Source organism: Carcharodon carcharias, chromosome 3 (genome assembly GCF_017639515.1).
Source record: "Carcharodon carcharias isolate sCarCar2 chromosome 3, sCarCar2.pri, whole genome shotgun sequence".
In the NCBI taxonomy this organism is placed as follows: Eukaryota; Metazoa; Chordata; class Chondrichthyes; order Lamniformes; family Lamnidae; genus Carcharodon; species Carcharodon carcharias.
In genome coordinates, this window is record NC_054469.1 from 17,908,118 (window position 1) to 17,932,457 (window position 24,340).

Genomic DNA, 24,340 nt, shown 5'->3' on the forward strand with positions numbered 1-24,340 from the left:
TGCTCACATGCCTGTTAGGCAATACTTTATCAAATGCCTTTTGGAAGTCTATGTACACCACATCAACAGCATTACTCTCATCAACCCTCTCTGTTCCTCCTCTTAACAAATCTGTTAGCTTTTCTTAATTAACCCAGATTTGTTCATGAGACTATTAATTTTGTCCAGAATTATCATTTTTAGAAGTTTCCCCACCACCATCAGGTTAAACTGACTGGTCTATAGTTGTTGGGCTTATCTTTACACCCTTTTCTGAATGAGGGGGTAACATTTGCAATTCTTCAATCTTCTGGTACTACCCTGAGACTAAGGAATATCGGAAAATTCTGGCCAGCGACTCCACAATTCCCATTCTCCCTTCCCTCAGTACCCTTAGATGCATCTCATCTGGTTAAGGTGCCTTATCAACTTTTAAGGACGTATAGCCTACCTTATCTGTTTTAAATCCTTTTCAAGTGTCTGAATTAATTCCTATTTCACCATAACCTGTGCAGTCAGTTGACTAGTATTAAAATGTGACTGTATAGCCCTCCATTCTGCAACTGATTGTCCTGTGAAACCCTTGCCAAAGTTTTTTTTAATTGGATCAAAACCAGTTTAAGATGCTGGCTACTCCCACATTATTAGAGATGCAAATTAGTAATTTTTAAACTTTTAAGACAAGTAAATTGACGTTCATTGATATTAGACTTCTGTTCCTGACCTACTGCCAGCAGCTAGCTGGCAAGACAACTTCCACAGGAAGTATTTTCAGTGCCCACTACCCTGCATGAGAAAGCAATATCTAATGACCTGATGACACAACCAAAACCCTCCAAGCATTCCACACTACCACATTGACACTCCTTGGAATCAGCCCCCAAGATTTTCCACAGTCCTGCCCACTTGGGAAAAATAAAGAATTCCCCCAGTGTCATCCCTCAGCCAACACTGCCAAAACAGATTACAGTTTTTATGAGATATTGCTGTGGACACATTTGGCAGCAAAACAATTATTCTTTGTTTCTGAAGCACTATAGTGTTCTGAGGATGTAAAATGTGCTCCATAAATGCTATTTCTGTCCCTGTTCTTTCTCCCTTTTGCTCCCCTTCCTTTTACCTCTCCCTTTTTCTCATCAGCATTGCTCCTAACCGATTTAGGATTGAGCCAGGTCTTTGTGATGTACAGAAATGTGCATCTCTCTTTGTGGTGTACACTTTATTTTCCTTATCACAGGAGCAAGCAGTTTTGTTGTCAAACATGCAGCCTGGACCACCGAATTATAAAACCTAGAGTGGCTGAAAATGTTCCCTGTCATGTTTTTTGAAGCCATTCATGCTATACTATGTTTAATTTTAGGTCACGGAGTTACAGCAGAAGTCGAAGCCGGCGTAGGCACAGCAGAGGTCACTCAAGTCATAGTAGCTCTTACAGAAGCTATAGAAGCCATAGGTAACCTAATTTCAAATGACCCTTATTAATGATATTGGATTTTAATTTACCCACCGTCATAAGTGCAGTGGTGCGTTTGACAGAAATGAATGGCGATTTGAAAATTGTATTTTATAGCGCCTACATTTTGAGTGTAAATCATTAGGAGTGATTTGGAATCTATATCATGTCTTAGCCAGACTGAAGCTGGCATACTGCATAGAGATTTGCCACAAGGACAGAAGGGATGATCCAATTATGCAGAGCCAAGATAAGAGCCCTATCCAGAGTATTGTGTTCCGTTTTGGGTACTGCTGCTCAGCAAAGATATGGAGAAGGGTGCAGCACAGATATGCCAGATTGACACCAGGGCTAAGAGACCGTAAGATTTAAAGGCAAGATATATAAATTTGGCTTGTATCGCCTTAAGTATCAAAGATTGGAGGGTGATCTGATAAATGTTAAAATATTCGATAAGATAGATACAGAGAAACTATTTCCTCTGGTGGAGGGATAAAGAATGAGAGGGCATGTTCTTAAAATTAGAGTCAAGCTAATTAGGGGGAAAGTTAGGGTGTACTTTTTCACACATGGGTCGTAGAAGTCTGGATTCTCTTCCCCCTAAGAGGTCTTGGATGCTGGGATAAATAGAGCTTTCGAGACTGAGTGATGGATTTTTGTTCGGTGGTGGTATCAGGGACATGGAGCTATGGTGAGTAAATGGAATTGGGTGTGCAGAACAGCCATGACCTAAATGACTGCCTGAGTAGGTTTGAGATCCTGAATAGCTGCCTCCTGTTCCTAAGCTCCATGCCAAAGAGCCATTGCACATAAGATTAATGAGACTGATCTCTGATGTAGGAGACAAGAATTGAAAAGAGTCGTTAAATATGGTGGATTTTTCTGCCTTGAAAAGAGATGCTCAGAGAATAGTTTGGGTGAAATAATGGGATTGCGGAGGTGGATCTGGAACAATACTTTCAAATACCCCAATGCAGTATAACAGTAATTGCCAGCATTATGAAGAACAAGGGTCCCAAGTGTTAAAGTTTACAACATGCATATCTTTACAGGGAAGAATCAGCGGCTGGATCATGTTGGCAAGAATTGGGGTTGAGGCTGGGACATGACTCGTTTAAGAAGCAGCTTGATGCTGTGCTGGGAGGATTGATAGCACCTAATAAAGTCATAGAGGTCTACAGCACAGAAAAAGGCCCTTTGGCCCTTGAGCCTGCACCGGTTAAACAAGTACCTAACTATTCTAATCCCATTTTCCAGGATTAGGCCCATAGTCTTGTATGCCATGGCATCGCAAGTGCATATCCAAATACTTCTTAAATGTTATGATGGTTTCTACCTCTACCACCCTTTCAGGCAGTGAGTTCCAGATTCCCACCATCCTCTGGGTGAAAAAATTCTTCCTCACATCCCCTCTAAACCTCCTGCCCCTTACCTTAAATCTATGCCCCCTAATTATTGATCCCTCCACCAAGGGGAAAAGTTCCTTCCAGTCTACCCTATCTATGCCCCCCATAATTTTATACACCTCAATCATGTACCCTCCTCTGCTCCAGGGAAAATAACCCCAGTCAAATGATGAGATCAGCAGGCTAAAACCTGAGATATGGGGAAATTACTTCACTCAAAGGGTTGTGAACTTTTAAAATTCTCTACCATCAAAGAGCTGCGGTGTTCAATTGCTGAGTCTGTTCAGGCTCAGTAGACTTTTGAATACTAACAGAATTGGGAGATATGGGAATAGTGCAGGTAGGAATAATTGAAGTAGAAAATAAGCCATGTTCTTATTTAATGGCAAAGCAGACTCCAGGGGCCAATTCGCCCACCCCTGCTCTTGTTCCTTTAGCTCTTTAAAGGTTTGCTTCATCGGACATGCCCAGTATCATGTGGAAGGAGGGAATAATAGCTTTGTAGTGATAGCCTTTTCTCTTTGCTCAAATCTGCACTGTGACCTGTGGATCCGGCACATCACCAGACTGCAGTACAATGTAGAAAAATATTAAATAATATAGCTATAGTTACACTTGCATAACACCCTGGTTCTATCCCATCTGCATTCCATTTTTGCTATCACAGCTCAACAAGGATATGTTTTTATTAAGGATACATTGGCCTTGGAGAGGGTGTAGCACAGGTTGCTGCCTGGACCGGAAGAATTCAATTAAGGCCAGTTTATATACATTCAACTTGTGTTACTTTGAGTGTAGTTGGGTTTTTTTCAATAATCTGGCAGCTTCATGGTCACTGATAAATCACCATTCATTTTCGTTAATGTATTTTTTAAAAAGAAATTCCTTCATTGTTCTCTATAACTTAACTGATATTTTTGTCAGGATAATTGAAGCTGTTTTATAGTACAGAACTTGCTGAAAAGGAGACATGCTATCAAAGCTTTTGTCTTGCACTCTTCAGGATAGCTCGCAAGAAATTTCCAACCATATTGAGGGAAAAACAATCTATACTATGTGAGAAGAGAGCTGATTGGTTGGCAAGTGGACTCTGATCGGTGGAGGCATTGCCATGAAAAGTGCAGCATGGAACAGTTTACTTACCAGAAAAAACAAAATACTGCTGATGCTGGAAACCTGAAATAAAAAATGAAAATGCTGGAAAAACTCAGGTCTCACAGCATCTGTGGAGAGAGAAACAGAGTTAACGTTTCAGAGATCTGAAGAAGAGTCATATGGACTCTAAACATTTATTCTGTTTTTCTCTCCACATTCTGTCAGACCTGCTGAGCTTTCCAGCATTTTCTGTTTTGATTTCAGTTTACTTACCAGCTTTGTTCAAAATTCTGGTTAAGACATTGCCCTGGGGAATGAACCAGGGAATGACTGTTCCCTAAGCTTTTATTTAGTTGAAAAAGATGCAGTGGGTGGACATGTTCCTTCTGTCTGCAAAAGACAGAGCTCCGTGGGAATTTATGTGGTTTCTAGCATGCGTAAGTGAACCACACTGTGAGCCCGAATGACAATCTTAAATTGGTTTTCAGTGTAACTCTTAGCACAATCAGGATTATTTAGCAGGTGCTGTCCATTATGGAATCACATCTAATATTGAACACTGTTTTTAGTTTTTCACGCATGGCCTCATTAATACGATTGGTACTTTGCCTATTGCATAGTTTTGGCAAAGAGTGGGAGACACTACATGGGACCTGGTGCATGGGTATCAAGGCTGTACATCACAACAATTGGTGGATTGTATCGAACAACTCATCCCTTAGACTGTTTGCAACATGCAAGTAGCCACATATATTCACATACAGAGCCCTGTCCTTTCCAGACAGAAGGAATATGTTCAGACATTGCACCTTTTTCACTCAACAAAAGCTGAGGAGCAGTCATTCCTGGTTCATTCCCCAGGGAAATGCCTTGACCAATCAGAGTCAACCTGCCTGGTTTGAATTTGATCAAAGCTGGGCATTTAACTGTTCCACGCTGCACTGTCCATGGCAACACCTCCACCAATCAGAGTCCACTTGTCAACCAATCTGTACCCTCTTCTCATGCAGTATAAATTGTTGTTTGGGGTTGACGTTTCGAGTCCTCATGACCCTTCGACAGAACTTGAGTTCGAGTCCAAGAAAGAGTTGAAATATAAGCTGGTTTAAGGTGTGTGGGGGGGGGGCAGAGAGAGAGAGAGCAAGGCAAAAGAGAGGTACGGAAATCTTGTCGCAGAGAAGAACAGAACTTCTTCAAGGAGGTAGGCATTTCTTGAAGAGCAGTGGCAGTCAATTAAACACAGAGATAAAAACAAAAAAAACTGCGGATGCTGGAAATCCAAAACAAAACCAGAATTACCTGGAAAAACTCAGCAGGTCTGGCAGCATCGGCAGAGAAGAAAAGAGTTGACGTTTCGAGTCCTCATGACCCTTCGACAGAACTTGAGTTCGAGTCCAAGAAAGAGTTGAAATATAACCTGGTTTAAGGTCTCTCTCTCTCTCTTTCCGCCCCCCCCCAACACACACACACACCTTAAACCAGCTTATATTTCAACTCTTTCTTGGACTCGAACTCAAGTTCTGTCGAAGGGTCATGAGGACTCGAAACGTCAACTCTTTTCTTCTCTGCCGATGCTGCCAGACCTGCTGAGTTTTTCCAGGTATTTCTGTTTTTGTTTTGGATTTCCAGCATCCGCAGTTTTTTTGTTTTTATAAATTGTTGTTTCCCCATTACTGTTGGAAATTTCTTGTCAGCTATCCTGATGAGTGCAAGACAAAAACCTTTGATAGAATGTCTCTTTACTCAGCAATCCTCAGGATAATTGTCTTCATTTAATAATGGCATTTAAGCACCATTTTGATAGCTCAAATACGTGAAGGACTAAACAGCTGTTCTGTGATGAAACACATCCCTTTGTAAGAGTTAGTAAAACGTATCTCTCCATTTTATAAATTGCAGGTGAGGTTTGAAATTAAATATCAAAATGAGACTCCTTTCCCCTCCCCCCTCCTCACCAAACCCAGATTTCTTCAATCGGCAGTGACCAGAACACAAACAATATCTTTTGGAAACAGAGCATGGATTTTTATTTCAAATGTTTTCCCTCTTCATCCCAAGGTATAAGCTCTGGAATGGGATGCAGTTCTGCTGGTGTCAGTGTTTTCCTGTACCTTTCAGTCTTCATTTGCAAGTTTTGTCAATGATCTTTAAAAGGATTTTGGATCTCGGAGGGCAATTCAGCCAAGTGCATTCCTGTCTTTGCTGAAAGTCCACTTTCCAGCATATGCCACCTGATAGCATAAGCCCCTGGATGATTTTGCCCCAATCCCCCTTCCCTCTTCCCCATGCCCAGGAATGTTAAGGTCCCATGTAGTGTCTCCCACCCTTTGCCAAAACTGAGATCAGCTCACTTGACACAGCCCAGGAATCAAATGTGCCCTGAAAAGGATTGTTCAGGTTCATTGTATTATTTTTATTACCATGTTATCGGAGCTCTTGATGTATTTGTTATATTGCTTCAGAATTATTACATATTTATAAAGTGCTCTGCACACATTTCCATCCTGAATTACTGACTGCTATTTATTCATTACCCTCATTTTTAAAAAAAGCTGCCACCAAATGCAAAGCACAGAAACGGTTTACCAACAGCCCCTTTGGAGCTGATTCTTCCAAGTAATTTAATAACTTAAACAAAAACAGAATTACCATTCTGTTTTTGTTTTGGATTTCCAGCATCCACAGTTTTTTGGTTTTATCTCTTAATTTAGTAACTTAGGCTGTTTATTCAGTTGTGGGTTGTGCTGAAATTATTTGCACCTATACTGGGGCCTTGTCACATACAGTAACTTGGGGCAGAGAGAAAAGTTGCTTCAATATTTGAAGTTAGGCCATAGCTCTCCTGCTGGCTTTAGAAAATAGAGATTTTTAACCAGCTGCTTTCTTCAACTTAAAAAAAAATTATGCCTACAGCCTCTGGGTGTTTGTCTACATTTTGCTACTCACTCCGTACTCGCCATGTCTACCATCTTTTGTGTATGTGTGTAAGGCAATGTTAACCCCTCTGCACCCAAGGAAATTAGCCAGTAGTCTGGAAACGGCTCACACTTTGACTTTCTCCTGTTCAGTTGGATTATTGCAATGTAACTCGACTCCGGACATCTGTTTACCTCCATGTTTAGCACTGTTTTCATAAAAGTTTACTGCTCTCTGTATAAACCTTTTTTGGCCATCAAAGCCCCTTTGTCAGTTGATTAATTGCAGTGAACAAATAGTGGTTGTCTTCATTTGTTGGAGAAAATTTCCTGCCCTTCAGTTATTTCTGGCCTATGCAGCATTTTTGATTAAATGAAAAAAGAGAAGAAACACATGCACTTATGCAGCATACTTCACAATCTCAGGATGCCCAAAGCATTGTACAGTTCATTACTTTTTCAATGTAGGAAAAGTAGCAGCCAATTAGCTCAGCAATGCAACAATGAACAGATAATCTGTTTTTCTTTTAAGTAATGTTGGCTAAGAGATAAATCCTGGCCAGTACACAAGGAAGAGCTCCCCTGCTCGTTGTTGAAACAGTGTCACCAGAACTTTTACATCTACTGGAGGGGGCAAATGGGACCTTGGTTTAACGTCTCATTGAAAGACAGAATCCTTGAGGGTGCAACACTCCCTCAGTACAGTACTGGAGTATCACCCTAAATTTTGTATTCGGCTCTCGGAAGTGAGAATTGAACCCACGACCCTCTTATTCAGAGGCGGGAGTGCAACTGCTTAGCCACAGCTGATAACCTGGTCATCTCCTCTGTGTACTGGACCTGATTCTCAGCTGTAGCCTTAGGTTTTGTTTTTCTCCTTCTGTCACTAGTAGCAATGATCACTGTTTTCTAGAAATGCTGGAAAAGTTATCTTTGCTCGTTTCAAACAGTTCTTTCTAATTCTGTCAACATTGGTGGAGAGAGAAACAGCGTTAATGTTTCAAGTCCGTGTGACTTTTTTATAATTTCAGATTTCCAGCACCCACAGTATTTTGCTTTCAGCTTTCTAATTTGTGTAGTTTAGACATTTGGACCCCACTTTTAGCAGGGGGCAGGGGAGGGAGACGGTGTGTGGAAACCCTGAAGAAAACAGCAAATTTGGGGAGAACGGGATCATGCACAAAATGTCCTGGCATTTCAGTCAGATTCATTACCTGTCCAGCAGGTGGGAATGAGAATATGGTTGAAGGGGAGGCCGCAACTGGAGACTAGTGGGAAACAGGACTTGGCAGACAGTTAGTGTGAGGGGTTAGGTACTCTGTCTGCAGTTAGGGGGATGGTGATTCCTGGCAGGGCAGACCTGAGGCTTCCTCATGAAGTGGAGGGGAGCACTCCTGCTCTTTGTGGCCCACATGAAAACCTAAGTTAAATTTATAAAACTTCCCTGTCTGGGTCTCTCCTGGCACATTACTCAGCTCCTGGCTGGCTAGCCTGATGGAGATGCCATCACTCATCCCTTTCTCAACCTTGGACCCTGCTTCATTCCTGCCTGCAACCTGCCTGCCTGCTCAAAAGACTAAGTTAATTAAGATTGAGACATGTCAAGAAGGTAGCAGGTTCAGAAAGTGTAAGAAACTTGCCTACATTTTAACTGGCTCCTACCAAGTGAGCTGAGCTCATACTGGGGCCTTTCAATCTAGAAATAGTATTTTAAACTTTATTCACACAAAGTTGTGCAAAAAAATTTTCTGCCTGAGTTAACCACCAGCGTTGCTTTATGCCAGCCAACAGCTAATTGAGACCTCTCCAAGCCCTCTACCTGGCTCAATCATCTTTGCATTCTGCTGGGCATTGGGTACTATGCCAGCATTATTGATATTTCCATTGAATGCATACAATTTGTGTTATCTTGAAACATTACGTAATTTGCTTAAGAGTGAAACATGCCCCAAATTCAGTAAAAATACTGACCTGGCATTTATATTTTTGAAAGGCTATCCTGCCTGCAAGGATGTTCTTGTTAATATGAAGGAATTCTAGGTCTGCTCAGAATTACTCCTCGAGTTTCAGGGAATCTAATTAAACGAGGAGTACACAGGAACAACGCAAGAGAAACAACTGGCTAAACTGTGTTTTCTGATATGGTTACAGAGTACACATGGGCTCCTTGCTTCACTGTTAATCACAAACCTGCTTGATCATTGCTCTGATACTGTTAGAGACCTGTTCCAAGCAGGGGAGCCAGGAATCAGTGTCTGAAGTTTGGGTGATTTTCTTGCCTTGACCAAAATCAGTTGCCTTGAATCTAGAGCTAATTTTGATCCACGGCCCATTAGAATTGTTGCTGACTGCTGTCCTCTCACCAAACTTGGCCTGGGGTGGGAGGGAAATAATGAAGGACACCTTCAGCAATGTGTAGTTGGCAAGAGAGAACTATTCCCAAATCAGTAGCTCTGAAAAAGGGTCATATGGACTCAAAACGTCAATTCTGTTTTTCTCTCTACAGACGCTGTCAGACCTGCTGAGTTTTTCCAGCATTTTCTATTTTTCTATTCCCAAATCAAGTTGCCGTAACATGTGGAGCATCATGTCACATCCCAAATGGCACCAGTATTATCCATAGAGAACATGTTCAAGCCTGATTCACCCGAGAACCCTTATTTCAGTTTTCCTTAATCACTCACCTTGAACAGGAATGGCATTTAGTGCACCCATTAGTTCACAATATGAAAGGAATGTGGAAAATATCCATCTTGCCCCTCAGATAATTCTCAATTGGGATTTAAATCTACTTAATGAGCCAAGTTGGAGGGAAGCTAACGAAGACTGGTAAGAATTTTACAATCTTCATTAAACATGAAAATTGCGCTGTTGGACTGGAACATAGGACGTGTCATGCCTTTAGTCAAACAGGACAGGAAGGATGAACCAGTTAGTTTTAGGGCAAATGTGGACACTCTTAGGATCCTTAATTCAAAATAAAATTAATGAGCATTTGGAAATGTATAGATTTATCAAGAGCAACCACCATGGATTTGTTGAAAGGACATCAGGTTTGATAAATTACAGTAGTTTGACAGAAATGCTTAGTTAGATAGAGAATCTAATAACTGCTGTGCGTAGATTTTTAGGCACTTTCTATAAGGTGTCTTTTTGTTAGGACAGGTGTGTGGTATTGGGGGGCAATATAGTGACATTGATAGAAAAATGAATAGAAAGTAAGTAGTTTGGGGAATTGGGTGTTAGTACCCCAAGGATCTGAGCTGGGTTCATGCTTTTTCTTGTTTGGACTTGGGTAGAAGGAACACAATCATATGAACGTATGAATTAGTAACAGGAGTAGGCCACTCGGCCCTCGACCTGTTCCACCATTCAATAAGATCATGGCTGATCTGATTGTAACCTCAACCCCAGATCCCTGCCTATCCCCAATAACCTTTCACCCCCCTTGTTATTATAAGAATTTCTCCTTAAAAATATTCAAAGACCCTGCTTTCACCGCCTTTTAAGGAAGAGTGTTCCAAAGACACTCAATCCTCTGAGAGAAAAAATTTCTCCTCATGTCTGTCTTATTTTTAAACAGTGACCCCTATTTCTAGATTCCTCTCAAGAGGAAACATCCTCTCCACATCCACCCTGTCAGGACCCCTCAGGACCTTTAACGGTTTCAATTATGTTGCCTCTTACTCTTTGAAATAACAGTGGATACAAGCCTAACCAGTCCAGCCTTTCCTCTTAAGACAAACGTCTTGTTGCTGGTATTAGTCTAGTAACGCCCGCTCTGTACACAATACTCCAGATCTCAAAATTATATTTTTTTATTCATTCACAGGATGTGAGCTTCTCTGGCTGGGCCAGCATTTATTGCCCATCCCTAGTTGCTCTTGAGAAGGTAGTTGTGAGCTGCTTTCTTGAACTGCTGCAGTCCAAGTGATGTCGATACACCCACAGTGTTGTTAGGAAGGGAGATCCAGGATTTTGACCCAGCGACAGTCAAGGAACAGCGATATATTTCCAAATCAGGATGGTGATTGACTTGGAGGGGAACTTCCAGGTGGTAGTGTTCCCATCTATCTGCAGCCCTTGTCCTTCTAGGTTGTAGTGGTCGTGGGTTTGGCAGTTGCTGTCTAAGGACCCAGAATTCCTGCAGTGCATCTTGCAGATGGTGTACACTGCTGCCACTGAGGGTCAGTGGTGGAGGGAGTGAATGTTTGTGGATGTGATGCCAATCAAGCGGGCTGCTTTGTCCTGGATGGTGTCAAGCTTCTTGAGTGTTTTGGGAGCTGCACTCATCCAAGCAAGTGGGGAGTATTCCGTCACACTCCTGACTTGTGCTTTGTAGAGATGGTGGACCGGCTTTGGGAGTCAGGAGGTAAGTTACTTGACACAGGATTCCTAGCCTCTGATCTGCTCTTGTAGCCACAGTATTTATATGGCTGGTCCAGTTCAGTTTCTGGTCAATGGGAACCCCCAGGATGTTGATAGTGGGGGATTCAGTGATGGTAATGCCATTGAATATGAGGGGGTGATGGTTAGATTCTCTCTTGTTGGAGATGGTCATAGCCTGGCACTTGTGTGGTGCAACTGTTACTTACCACTTGTCAGCCGAAGCTTGGATATTGTCCAGGTCTTGCTGAATTTGGACATGGACTGCTTCAGTATCTGAGGAGTCGTGAATGGTGCTGAACATTGTGCAATCATCAGCGAACATCCCCACTTCTGAGCTTATGATGGAAGGAAGGTCATTGATGAAGCTGAAGATGATTGGGCTGAGGACACTACCCTGAGGTACTCCTGCAGTCATGTCCTGGAGCTGAGATGATTGACCTCCAACAACCACAATCATCTTCCTTTGTGCTAGGTATGACGGGTAGGTGCCGGTGTTGTAACTGTACAGGAACAGCTTGGCTAGGGGCGCGTCAAGTTCTGGAGCACAGGTCTTCAATACTAATGCCAGAATATTGCAGGGCCCATAGCCTTTATGCTATCCAGTACCTTCAGCCATTTCTTGATATCCTGTGTAGTGAATCAAATTGGCTGAAGGCTAGCATTTGTGATGCTGGGGACTTCAGGAAGAGGCCAAGATGGATCATCCACTTTGCAGTTCTGGCTGAAGATTGTAGCAAATGCTTCAGCCTTATCTTTTGCACTGATGTGCTGGGCTCCTCCATTATTAAGGATGGGGATATTTGTGGAGCCTCCTCCTCCAGTGAGTTGTTTAATTGTCCACCACCATTCACGACTGGATGTGGCAGGACTACAGAGCTTAGATCTGATCTATTGGATCACTTAGCTCTCATCACTTGCTGTTTATGCTGTTTGGCACGCAAGTAGTCCTGTTTTATAGCTTCACCAAGTTGACACCTCGTTTTTAGGTATGCCTGGTGCTGCTCATGGCATGCCCTCCTGCACTCATCATTAAACCAGGGTTGATCCATGTCTTGATGGTAATGGTAGATTGGGGGATATGCCAGGCTACGAGGTTATACATTGTGTTCGAGTACAATTCTGCTGCTGATGACCCACATCGCCTCAGCTAGATCTGTTCGAAATCTATCCCACTTAGCACGGTGGTAGTGCCGCACAACACGACGGAGGCTATCCTCGATGTGAAGGTTGGACTTCATCTCCACAGTGGTAGTTACTCCTACCGATACTGTCATGGACAGATGCATCTGCAGCAGGAAGGTTGGTGAGGATGAGGCCAAGTATATTGTTCCCTCACCACCTGCTGCAGACCCAGTCTAGCAGCTATGTCCTTTAGGACTCGGCCAGCTGGGACAGTAGTGGTACTACCAAGCCACTCTTGCTGATAAACATTGAAGTACCCCCACTCAGAATACATTATGCACCCTTGCACCCTCGGTGCTTCCTCCAAGTGGTGTTCAAAATGGAGGAGCACTGATTCATCAGCTGAGGGAGGGTGGTACGTGGTCATCAGCAGGAGGTTTCCTTGCCCATGTTTGATCTGATGCCATGAGGCTTTATGGGGTCCAGAGTCGATGTTGAGAACTCCCAGGGCAACTCCCTCCTGATCACGGCCTGTCTTGCCGGTGGGACAGTATCTGTGATGTCTGGGGCAGCATACCTAAAAATATGGTGATCCCGTGAGAATGACTATGTCAGGCTGCTGCTTGACTTGTCTGTGAGACAGCTCTCCCAATTTTGGGACTAGCCCCAGATGTTATTGAGGACGACTGCAGGGTTGTCATTTCCGATGCCTAGGTTAATGCCAGTGGTCTGTCCAGTTTTATTTTTTTAATGTTTTTGAGATTTTGTTGCGGTTTGATCCAACCACGTGGTATGCTAGGCCATTTCACAGAGCATTTAAGTGGGTGTGAGTCTGGAGTCACATGTCAGCCAGATTTCCTCCCTTCCCTAAGGGACATTAGTGAACCAGAGGGGTCTTTACAACAATTGACACTGGTTTCATGGTTAGCATTAGACTTTTAAGTCCAGATTTTTATTGAATTCAAATTCTACCATCTGCTGTGGCTGGATGTGAACCCTGGGTCTCTGGTTGACTAGTCCACTACGCCATTGCCTCCCTATTGTTGATGACAATAAAAGTAGGATGTTTGACAACAATGAAGAGGACCATAAGAGAGATCAGGAGGACTGAGACTGATTAGTAGAATGGGAAAACTGGAGGCAGATATAATGTAGCATTGAGAAGTGGGAGGTAATACATCTTGGTAGGAGAAAGAAAGAGTGGGTGTGCATGGAAAGGTGAATGAACAGAAGCACTTTTGCAAATGTATTACTCACTCAAAGAGCAGCTGCAGATAGATGAAGCTGTAAGAAAGATGTATGTGGGCTTTACATGTGTATGCATTGAGTTTGAGAAAGAAGCAGTAATAATAATTGTGTACAAGGCACTGGTTGTTCTATGGAATTTTCCATTATAAAAAGGACATTTAAGCTACAGAGATCACATTGTGAATTTATTCAGATGATGCCAGTGGTAGTTTTGAGGAGAAACTTAAGAAACTAGGACTATTTACAGCAGGTTTTAATGGGGTTTGTCCAGATCCTTGTGGTACCAATAAGCCAAGTGACCAATAGTAGTTGGAGCTTCTGAGCTGCCTGCAGTAGTCCAAGTAAAATGACAGAGATTCAAAATGAGACCCGTGGGGGAAATCAGCTCCTCAAGGTGGCTTTAACATTCCTAAATGAACAGAATTGCTAAGTGACCCCCTGTCCCCAGGTGCAGGCACACTCTTTCACTCATCATACAGGCCAATATGAATGAACACACAGTGAATTTCAACAAGTAATAACATATTGTAACCTCGTTACAGCTAATTCCCCCATATTACACTTACATTTAAATATATGTAAATAGGAAACTGGTTACACAGTGAGTTAATGCACTGTCCTTTCCATATTGATAATTGAACAGGCTGAAAGGAAAGGTCTTCACTGTCTGCAAGTTGTAAGGGTGTAATGTGGAATTAATATAAGGCCTGGGTTTGGGAGAATTTCCAAGAGGGTTTGGAGGCGGGGGGATCTCGATGTGAGTGGCTTGAAACATTCCTCAAGGTTTGGGGAGCTTTTGTTATCTTTGGGGGTCTCGGCATGGGTATGTTTGGGGGGTCTCAGCATGGGTGCGTTTGGGGGGTCTCAGCATGGGTGCGTTTGGGGGGTCTCGGCATGGGTGCGTTTGGGGGGTCTCGGCATGGGTGCGTTTGGGGGGTCTCGGCATGGGTGCGTTTGGGGGGTCTCAGCATGGGTGCGTTTGGGGGGTCTCAGCATGGGTGCGTTTGGGGGGTCTCGGCATGGGTGCGTTTGGGGGGTCTCGGCATGGGTGCGTTTGGGGGGTCTCGGCATGGGTGCGTTTGGGGGGTCTCGGCATGGGTGCGTTTGGGGGGTCTCGGCATGGGTGCGTTTGGGGGGTCTCGGCATGGGTGCGTTTGGGGGGTCTCGGCATGGGTGCGTTTGGGGGGGTCTCAGCATGGGTGCGTTTTGGGGTGTCGCAGCACGGTTGTGTTTGGGAGGGTCTCGGTGCGGGTGTGTTTTACGGGGCCCTGGCATGGGTGCATTTGGAGGGGTCTCGGTGCAGGTGGGTTTGGGGGGGTCTCGGCGCGGATGGGTTTGGGGGAGTCCTGGCGTGGGTGGGTTTGGGGGGGTCTCGGCGTGGGTGGGTTTGGGGGGGGCTCTTGGCGTGGGTGGGTTTGGGAGTGTCTCGGTGCAGGTGGGTTTGGAGGTCTTGGCGCAGGTGGGTTTTTGAGGTGGTCTCGGCGCGGGTGGGTTTTTGAGGTGGTCTCGGCACGAGGTGGGTTTGGGACAACTCGGTGCGTGTGGGTAGTGGGGGTGGAAAAGACCTGGGTGGGTCTCAATATAAGCTCTGAAGGAATGGCAGAGGGAGCTTTACAGTATTCACCTGTATACAGAGTGCTCATCATTCCAGACTTCATAAATCACCATGAAAATAGTCATACAACGAAACCATCCGTGTTGAAGATGACAGAACTTTTATCATCTCATATATTGTGGAGAAAGGAAATGGTGGGGCGGGGGGCGTGGGTAGTTAGCAGTTTGAAGCATGAAGTGTCCAGAGGTGTTCTAACACTTCACTCTTGCTGAACTCTGTCTGTAGCTGTTTCTGCTCCAAGACTGTTGTTGACATTCTGATTTAATTCCAGAATCCAAAGCTCAATGGCAGGTTCCATAGAATTACACTAATTAAATTAAATATATATGCATCCTAACAATGATTGATTTCATTGTACGTTTTGATGTTGACTCTCATTTCTCAGTTTCTAGCGTACGTTAAATCTCACCTGTGTACACCTACAAATAATCTCTATCACATATTTGTTCCTGTCGTCCTTCCCCTACATTTTATTCCATCTACCTCTGTCTGTACTGTCCTCGCCAATCATGAATTCAGGCCTTAGACCATCACATAAACATTATCACTTTCAACAACAATACTGCCCCATCCAACACTTACTATTAAATGTAGGGGATGTGATCTGGCCAGCAGTTCTGACCCTCACCCCACGATCTGGCCTGCACTTAGAAAATCCAGGGTTGTCAGTCCAGTTTGTTCCACTGTGTCTCAAATGACCTAGAGGCTCAATGGGCCATTCCAAGACCCATCCAAACCAGGAAAATCCCAGCTTCAATCTTGGTTAACATTCTGAACCAGCCTGGTTTTAGCTGAGGTGATGGTAGGGATGCTACAGTCTGCCTCTGTACCCCTAAGCCAGTCAAGCTTCCTACTTCATGACCCCTGCTGAAAGTTCCATGTGTAGCATTAGGTTGTAGGCAGGATCAGATGCCGATGTAATGCTCTCCATTTCTGAATAACTTGTCCTTTCTCACCGTTTTGGAGAGACCAGTGGCACCAATGGAGCTGTACCCTGCGGTAAAATGGAAGGAGAATTAGGTGGGTAGAGCTGAATTCATTGCCAAAATGCATACAAATATTTATCTTGGTAAATAGCCCAAAGCAAAGGCAAAGTAACAGCTCTCCTTGGGATATTTGTTAACTATAAACATACACCAAACAGTAAACCGTTCTGAATGAACATCGATTTCCCTGGTAGCTCCCCCTAATATTAGGGTGGTGACAACTCGTGATTCAGATGATGTCAGCTGGCACTTGCAATTCCTGGCAAAGAACATCTATTCTGAACCTGGCCTTGCAAGCAGTCATCGGGTGGTGCGTCAAGCAGTTTTCTGCGGGCAGTCACCTCGAGCTGTTCTCCACACCTACCTGATTACTACACGTGTTTTGTACAGCATTGTCCGAGACTCGCATCAGGATGTCCTTTACACATCCCTGGCTGCCAACTGTATTTCTGGAGGACAGTGAGAGGAAGTCAGCTCAGGTTGTTCTCTACTCCTCCCAATTTATCAACTAGCTAATGCAGCGAGAGAGAGAGACAAAGAGCATCTCCCCGGACTGCCCTCAGATTTGTGAAGTGTAGTATTAATTTGGATAAGGATATATGTAGCAGTTGGCATAAGTTGGAATCAGCTTTCATGGTTGTCTTGTTTCATGCATGATGGTTTACTTGTCTATTTTTTTTCTTCAAACAGTAGAACCTATAGCCGAAGTCGTTCTAGAAGCCTGTCTTCTAGACGTCACCGGAGGTCTAGGTACGTATTCGGTGTAACCTACAGCCGTTAACACAGTCAGAGTCGCAGAGAACATTTTTGGCATTTAATGTTCAAATAATATTCTTGAGTGTATCAATATATGCACTCAATTTTTTTGAGGCCGTGCAGTTCCAGAGAAGGAGCTTTTTGTCCTGGTTACTTGTAAGAGGGTTCCTATATTCCTCCAATTTAAATAAAAGGATTTGATTATCCAAGGCCCAACCTAGATGTCATGTCATGATTTTTGTCACCTGTACTTCAGTACCCTTACTTAGATTGGGTTTTAGAATCATTTTTCCTTGGTCAAGAACCTTGTATTCCTGTAAGAACTAAGAGCCTTGGGAAAGCAGCTGAACAGTTTCTCACATTTATTCAGTATTCTCCTCGTTCCAGTTAGTACAATGCCTGCAGTGCCTCTATCAGTTCGCAAGAGAGCCTTCTAATACAGTAAACGGCCAGGAACAGAGCAGCATTATCTCTTGGGCTACTGAGAAAGCGCTATCGATTCTAGGGTGCCTGAAACCACCCCGCCTCCACCCGCCCCAAGATAATCCCTGTCAGTGTGTCGACCGGCTGGCATTAAGGCCAGAGTTTGGCAGAGATGGCTGACCTCTGCTGTTAGGTGTGGTTAGTGCAGCACACAGTGATGCAGCTTGCCAGAGCCCTGCAGAGTAGGGAGAGGGCAGCATTGAGAGCTTACTCTGCCAGGTTCTCAATCTGGAGAGGTGGGCACAGCATCACCAATCACTATTGCACACTTCCAGCTAGTGATGGAAAGGCAGCATTGACAAAGATCTGGCAGCATATAGCCTGAGAGGCACCCTGATGTTTGAGCATCTGGTACATGCAGACATCCTCTGGTGGTTTTTTCTTATTCTCCACTAAATCCGTTTTCTTCCACTAGCAATCATTTACATTTCCATCCTTTCTGGACCTTATTACGTGGTGCGGTTAGGGAGACATGATGACATTGGAGTTCTGCAAATGGCTTTTGCCAGAAGCAATTGTAGCACATCAACTGTACATAAGACCACAGTAAAGGACAGTGGCATTTAGGGCACACAATGTGTAGTGGCTCAGGATGACGATTCAGGAGTCTCTTATCTTGGATGGGCTGTTCGGTGAGTTTAGTGTGTTTGGTAAAAAGTAGTAAGCACGTTTTTGTGAGACCTGCAATGAAATAAACCCTAAAGTTACTGCAGCTCACATTGTGTAATTTAATCCATTGTTGCAGTCACTGGAGCAAATATCACTCCATTCAATTCCCTGGTTTAAGTAATGGTGTGAGTGCATTACTGGGTTTAGTTGCTGAAGCTCCACTGTTGTGGTTGCTATCTGAATTTTTCCTTCATCAACCATGTGAAGTACTGTCTTGTTACACTTAAAAAGCATAAGTGCATTGAGGTAATGGCTGTGACTCTCTCTGTTGATTGTAGGTCTGATTCGTATGATAGCTATGACAGCAGAAGCAGGAGTCGGAGCCGTAGCTACCATAAATCTCGAAGGTCCAGGTAAGAGTGTGTTTGTTTTTCCCTCTGCTTTAACACTCCATTGCCTTCCTGTCATGAAGGTGCTTCCATAATGCTGGGGTGGCGGACAAGGGGTGGAAGAGGAGAGGTTGGGTCAGAGCAGGCGTTGGGGGAAGTGTGACTAGAAGGTGCCAGCCCACCAGCATCCTCTGATGCCTTGCCCACGTGCCCATTTCTTGGTGTGTGTGAGTCGAAACATTGACTGTGACAGCCCATCAACATGGAGGACATCACAGCCATGCCCAATCCCTTTCTCACTAAAAGCCGATAGTCTGCACATTTGCAGCACAAACCACTGGATTGCGATCAAGAGCTGGACACCTAGCTGTTTAGTCCTCACTTTCCCTCACCCCGTTCTCCCTTCTTTTCACTCCCCATCCCTCTCTCCTACCTCTCTCTTTCCTTCTCCCTTCCCCCTTCCCCCCTCCCCTTTGGATTACAAATAAGTAAGACACATCATCTATTTTAAATGTGCTCTAAAATCTTCAGAATAATTTTTATTATTTGGCACAGGTCTGGTCTCTATGTTATAAAAAGGATATAGATGAAGAAGATTCACAAGGTTGATGCCAGAACTATGAGCATATACTTATCAAGAAAGGCTGAAGGGGTTGGGGCTCTTTTCTCAGGAACAGGGTTAACCTGGATAGAAGTGAAGAAGTTGTTTCAAATAGGAAATTCAGGAGAATCTTCTTTACCTAGAGAGTGGTGCAAACATGGAGCTCTGTACCACATGTGGGGTTTGAGGTGAATAGCATAGATGCATTTAAGGGGGAGATAAATAAGTACATGAGGGAGAAGGGAATAGGAGGATATGTTGATCAGGTTAGGTGAAGAGGGATGGGGCTAATGTGGAGCATGAGCATCAACATAGATTGGGTAGGTCTAGTTTTTATTTATATGTCTAAAGTGTACGATACATTACCTGGGATTATAAGGAACAGCGATAAGCTTTCTCTGATAATGTAACACCAAGCTTTACTGAACTTGAGTTTACGACGCACAATTGTTTGGCTTTTAAGCCAGTGAATTTAATATCGATTGCCTTCCATGTAGAAACTAAGCTGTGAGGAATGATACCAGGGCAGTTATATTTGCATTTCTTCATTATCTTTGGCCCTTGCATGATCGCTTATCGGTGCCATTCTTCTCTTTTCAATAGTGCTAGAGCAGCACCTGCTATTCACATTCTACTGATTGGTCACCCACCCCATGTCAGCCTGCAGAATGTTTACAAACATACAAACAAGGAGCAGGAGCAGGCCATTCAGCTCCTCGAGCCTCCTCTGCCATTTATTAGAATCATGGCTGACCTGATAGTAACCTGAAATCTGCATCCCGCCTCCACCTGATAATCTATCACCACTTTACTTACCAAGAATCTATCCACCTCTGCCTTAAAAATATTCAAAGACTCTCCTTCCACCCCCTTTTCAGGCAGAGAGTTCCAAAGAGTCACGACCCTCTGAGTGAACAAATTTGGTCTCATCTCTGTCTTAAATGAGCAACCCCTTATTTTTAAACAATGGCCCCTAGATCTAGATTCTTCCACAAGAGGAAACATCCTCTCCACATCCACCTTGTCAAGACCTCTCAAGATCCTACGTGTTGCAATCAAGTCGCCTCTTAGTCTTCTAAACTCCAGTGGATACAAGCCTAGTCTGGCCAACCTTTTCTCATAAGACAACCTATCCATTCCAGGTATTAGTCTGGTAAACCTTCTCTGCACTGCTTCCAACGCATTTACATCCTTCCTTAAGTAAGGTGATCAATACTGTACATAGTACTCCAAATGTGGTCTCGCCAGTGCCCTGTACAACTGCAGCATAACTTCCTGACTTTTGTATTCAATTCCCCTCACAATAAATGATAACATTCTATCAGCTTTCCTAATAACTTGCTGCACCTGCATTCTAGCCTTTTATGATTCATTCACTAGGACACCCAGATCCCTCTGCACCTCCGAGCTCTGCAATCTCTCACCATTTAGATAATATGCTTCTCTTTTATTCTTCCTGCCAAATGGGCAGTTTCACATTTTCCCACATTATACTCCATTTGTCAGATTTTCGCCCACTCACTTAACCTTTGTATTTTTGTAGCCTCCTTACATCCTCTTCACAACTTACTTTCCTACCTATCTTTTTGTCATCAGCAAATTTGGCAACCACTCAATCCTTCCCTTCATCCAAGCCATTTATATAAATTGTAAACAGCTGAGGTCCCAGCACCGATCCCTGTGGCAAACCACTCGTTACATCTTGCCAACCTGAAAAAGACCCATTTATGCCTCCTCTTTGCTTCCTGTTAGTCAGCCAATCTTCTACCCATGCCAATATGTTACCCCCTATACCATGAGATTTTATTTTCTGCAATAACCTTTGATGTGTAACATGGAGTAGTGCTTATCTGTACAAAGCAGGAAAGTCCCAAAGTCCACCGTCGGTTTGTACTGTGAACGAGTAGTCGGTTCCACACCACCCTGATGGCCAGGGCTAGGGATAGAGACGGGAAGAAGTGAGCCTGGATTCTGCTGGTGATGCCTGTTGGCAGCCACTGTGGGAAAGTGCATTTGTGTTCAGCAGGATTTGGTTAAGATAGTCTTGCCCCTTTGCTCTCTTGCTCCCTGCTACCCCAACCACAATTACTGTGCAGCCTCACATGAGAATGAGGTACTGGAGGGCCAATGGAGAGGTGGCGCCTCAGGGAAAAGATGGAAGAAACTAAGCTAAACAAACTTTGTATGATATGGTAGTGTCACAGTTATGTCATTGGACTAATCCAGAGAACCATGGTATTGAGTGAGTTTTGAATTTGGCTTTTAAAAAGAAAGCTAGAAATTTTTAAAAATCTTCTCAATGGAGGTGACTGTGCAGTTTTCGATTGCCATTTCACAGAATCACAATCCTTACGGTACAGGAGACGGCCTTTCAGCCCATCGTGTCTGCACAGGATTTAAAGCCAGCTGGTTCACAAATTCCCTTTAGGAAAGGGAATCCTGGCATCCTTATCCAGTCTAGCCTAAATGTGACTCCAGTCCCAAACCGGCATGGCTGATTCCTTATATGCCAGGCTGAAGTGGCCTAGAAAGGTCACTCGGTTATGCGAGCAGCGGGCAATAAATGACAGCCCTGCCAGCGATGCTTGCATCCTGGGTATGAATTCTTTTAAAAATTAAAAATATTTCTTTCTTTTGTTTTCCTCGAAGGTTTTATATTTGAGGAGAGTAGAGATTGTAGATGGGACTGCCAGTGTGAGCTTAACCCTCTAGAACAATCTGCTTCAGTCTCATTCCTTTGCAGCAGCCCTTAGTTGGGAAAAGGCGCAATGAGTGAACACGAACGGGCCCAAGGCCACCGCTTTCGGTCCTGGAAAGTGCCCAGTCTGCCTCAAAAATTTTAGCAACAGGTAAAGCTAGCCGTTTTACGCTGTTACTAAGCAGTAGCAACATGAGTGATATTCTCCGCTAATAGGGTGCTACCGTCAAACCAAAAAGATGTTCTGCCTATCGCGCAAGTGAGGAATGTGGTATATGAATTTCGGCACATTGTGATGCCAGGTATGTAGACCGTACATACCAACAACTCACGGATCGTATAAAGCGGCACATACCTTCAGCTATTCACAACAGCTGCAGTGGTTCAAGAAGGCAGCTTCTCAGGGGCAACTAGGGATGGGCAATAAATGGCCCAGCCAGCGAAGCCCACATCCCATGGATGATTTAAAAAAAAACAGCAGGCAAAGTACTGACCATAACCAAGAGCCTGTGCTTGCAAAACTCAAAACCTAGTGTCCTACATTAGATGTGATTCCATGATTGGACCATACTTGCTAAACAATCCTAATTGTACTAAGAATGACGCTGAAAACCAATCTAAGGTTCAGTCAGGCTTGCACCGTGGCACATTTATGCATGCTAGAAGCCACATATATTCACACACAGGGCCCTGTCCTTTGCAGGCAGAAGGAGCATGTCCACACATTGTGCCTATTTCAACTAAACAAAAGCTTTGAGGACAGCCATTCCCTGGTTCAGTCCCCATGACAATGCCTTGACTGAGTCGACTTGCCTGGTTTGAATTTGAACAAAAGCTTGGCAGTTAACTGTTCCCTGCTGCATTCTCCATGGCAATGCCTCTACCAATCAGAGTCCACTTGCCAATCAATTAGCACTCTCTTCTCATGTAGTATAAATTGTTGTTCCTTTTACTGTTGGTAATCTTGCGAGTTTTGTCCTGATGAGCGCAAGACGAAAAGCTTTGACAGCATGTCTCTCTTTTTCAGCAAACCTTTAATATTTGTTCTTTTAACTGTTGTGAAGGTTTCTGCTGATGTGCATTTTTGTGAAAAGGATGGGATATGACCATCAGGCCCACCCCCTTCAGACAAAACAACCCCACACGTCATTTACTCAGGGACCCCCCCCCCGGCCAACATTACTCCAACCTAATACTTAACCTAACATGGTCTTCACATGAAAAATGTCTTTACTTCCTCCTCCAAGCTGAAAGACTGTGGGTGGGCACTCAGAAGGAGTTTATCATGCTTTTCTTTCTCCCTTGAATTGACTAGAAGCTGGGACCGAAGCTACAGGTCATACCGATCATATAGCAGAAGTGATCGGAGCTACTCTCGCCATCGGAGCCACAGCGAGAGCAGCAGATACAGCTGATGGACGGAACACTGCCTCGGTCTCGCTCGTTCTTGCAGAACACTTTTCTTCTTTCCCTGCACAGATTCAGAACTATATTTATTGGTGACCGATTCATTAGAACTGTTACTTTAAACATTGGGGACAAAGACTGCAGCGAAACAACTCCGTGCACAGAAACTACAGCAGTTGGGGAGGGGTTTGTTTTGATTTTTCTGTTTTTTCTCTTTTTTTTTGCAAAAGAAATGAATTAAACTCTTGGCAGTTCTTGCTGAGAGGAAATGTATTTGTATCTGCAGTTTTGTATGTAAGCAATAATATTTACCTTTAATATGTACTGTACTTAACTGCGTTATTCTGTCATAGTTTAAAGTGAAAAAAGTAAATTTTCATACATTCTACCTGGTCTCTGTTCATTTTTCTCTTCAGCCCTGTCTATTGAAAGGGCCCATATAAAAGTAATTAAAATGTATATTTTAAAAGAACGTGTTGAAATGATTGAAGTATATCCATGTAGTACACGTACTGTGATCAGAGCGATTGCAGAATTATATCCCTTTCAGCACATTGGAAATATCGCAGTTCCTTCACTGTCGCTAGAACTCCCTCCCTAACAGCACTGTGGGTGTTCCCACCCCACCTGGACTGCAGCGGTTCTGGAAGGCAGCTCACCACCACCTTCTCAAGGGCAATTAGGGGTGGGCAATAAATGCTGGCCTGGCCAGTGATGCTCACATGCCATGAAAGAATTTTAAAAAAGGAAATACTGAGCCCAGCAGGTCTGTGGCAGTGCGAACACACCGCTGGGACAATCTGCTCAAATTACACTCAGATTGACGATTGCACCATATATAGAAACTCTACCCCACTGTTGTGCTTATCACATTTCAAATAGAAATAGTCTGAAAATATGACGCTGCACGCCATTTATACACAATGAAACTTTTCCTTCGAAAAGTGAGACAAAGAGTGAATTTATTGTGGATTTAATGACACAAGTCAGACCCCACCTTGTCTCCCGTTAATGAATGCACCTATGGATCGTAACAAATTTATCTTCTGCAGTAAAGACACCTATGGTGACAGCTGTGGCCCAATTGGAGCACCCTCTGCTCTCAGTTAAAAGGGTATGTGTGCAATCCCACTCAAGAAACCTGAACATAAAATCTCGGCTGACACTCCAGTAAAGCATTGAGGCAGTA

The 24,340-nt window shown here is 43.8% G+C and overlaps 1 protein-coding gene across 5 annotated transcripts in view; it reads left to right on the plus strand.

The window, feature by feature from the left end:
• nktr (natural killer cell triggering receptor) overlaps positions 1–23,539 on the plus strand; it is a 209,623-nt gene extending 186,084 nt beyond the window's left edge. For 4 of the 5 annotated variants that reach the window (XM_041183451.1, XM_041183452.1, XM_041183454.1 and 1 more), the window contains 4 exons: positions 1,340–1,432; positions 16,899–16,958; positions 18,395–18,469; positions 23,060–23,539. In XM_041183451.1, the coding sequence (XP_041039385.1) occupies positions 1,340–1,432; positions 16,899–16,958; positions 18,395–18,469; positions 23,060–23,159 (328 nt within the window). In that variant the 3' untranslated portion in view covers positions 23,160–23,539. The remainder of the gene's footprint in view (positions 1–1,339; positions 1,433–16,898; positions 16,959–18,394; positions 18,470–23,059) is intronic. The other variant, XM_041183453.1, reaches the window with a different exon arrangement.
• The last annotated feature ends 801 nt before the right edge of the window (positions 23,540–24,340 follow it).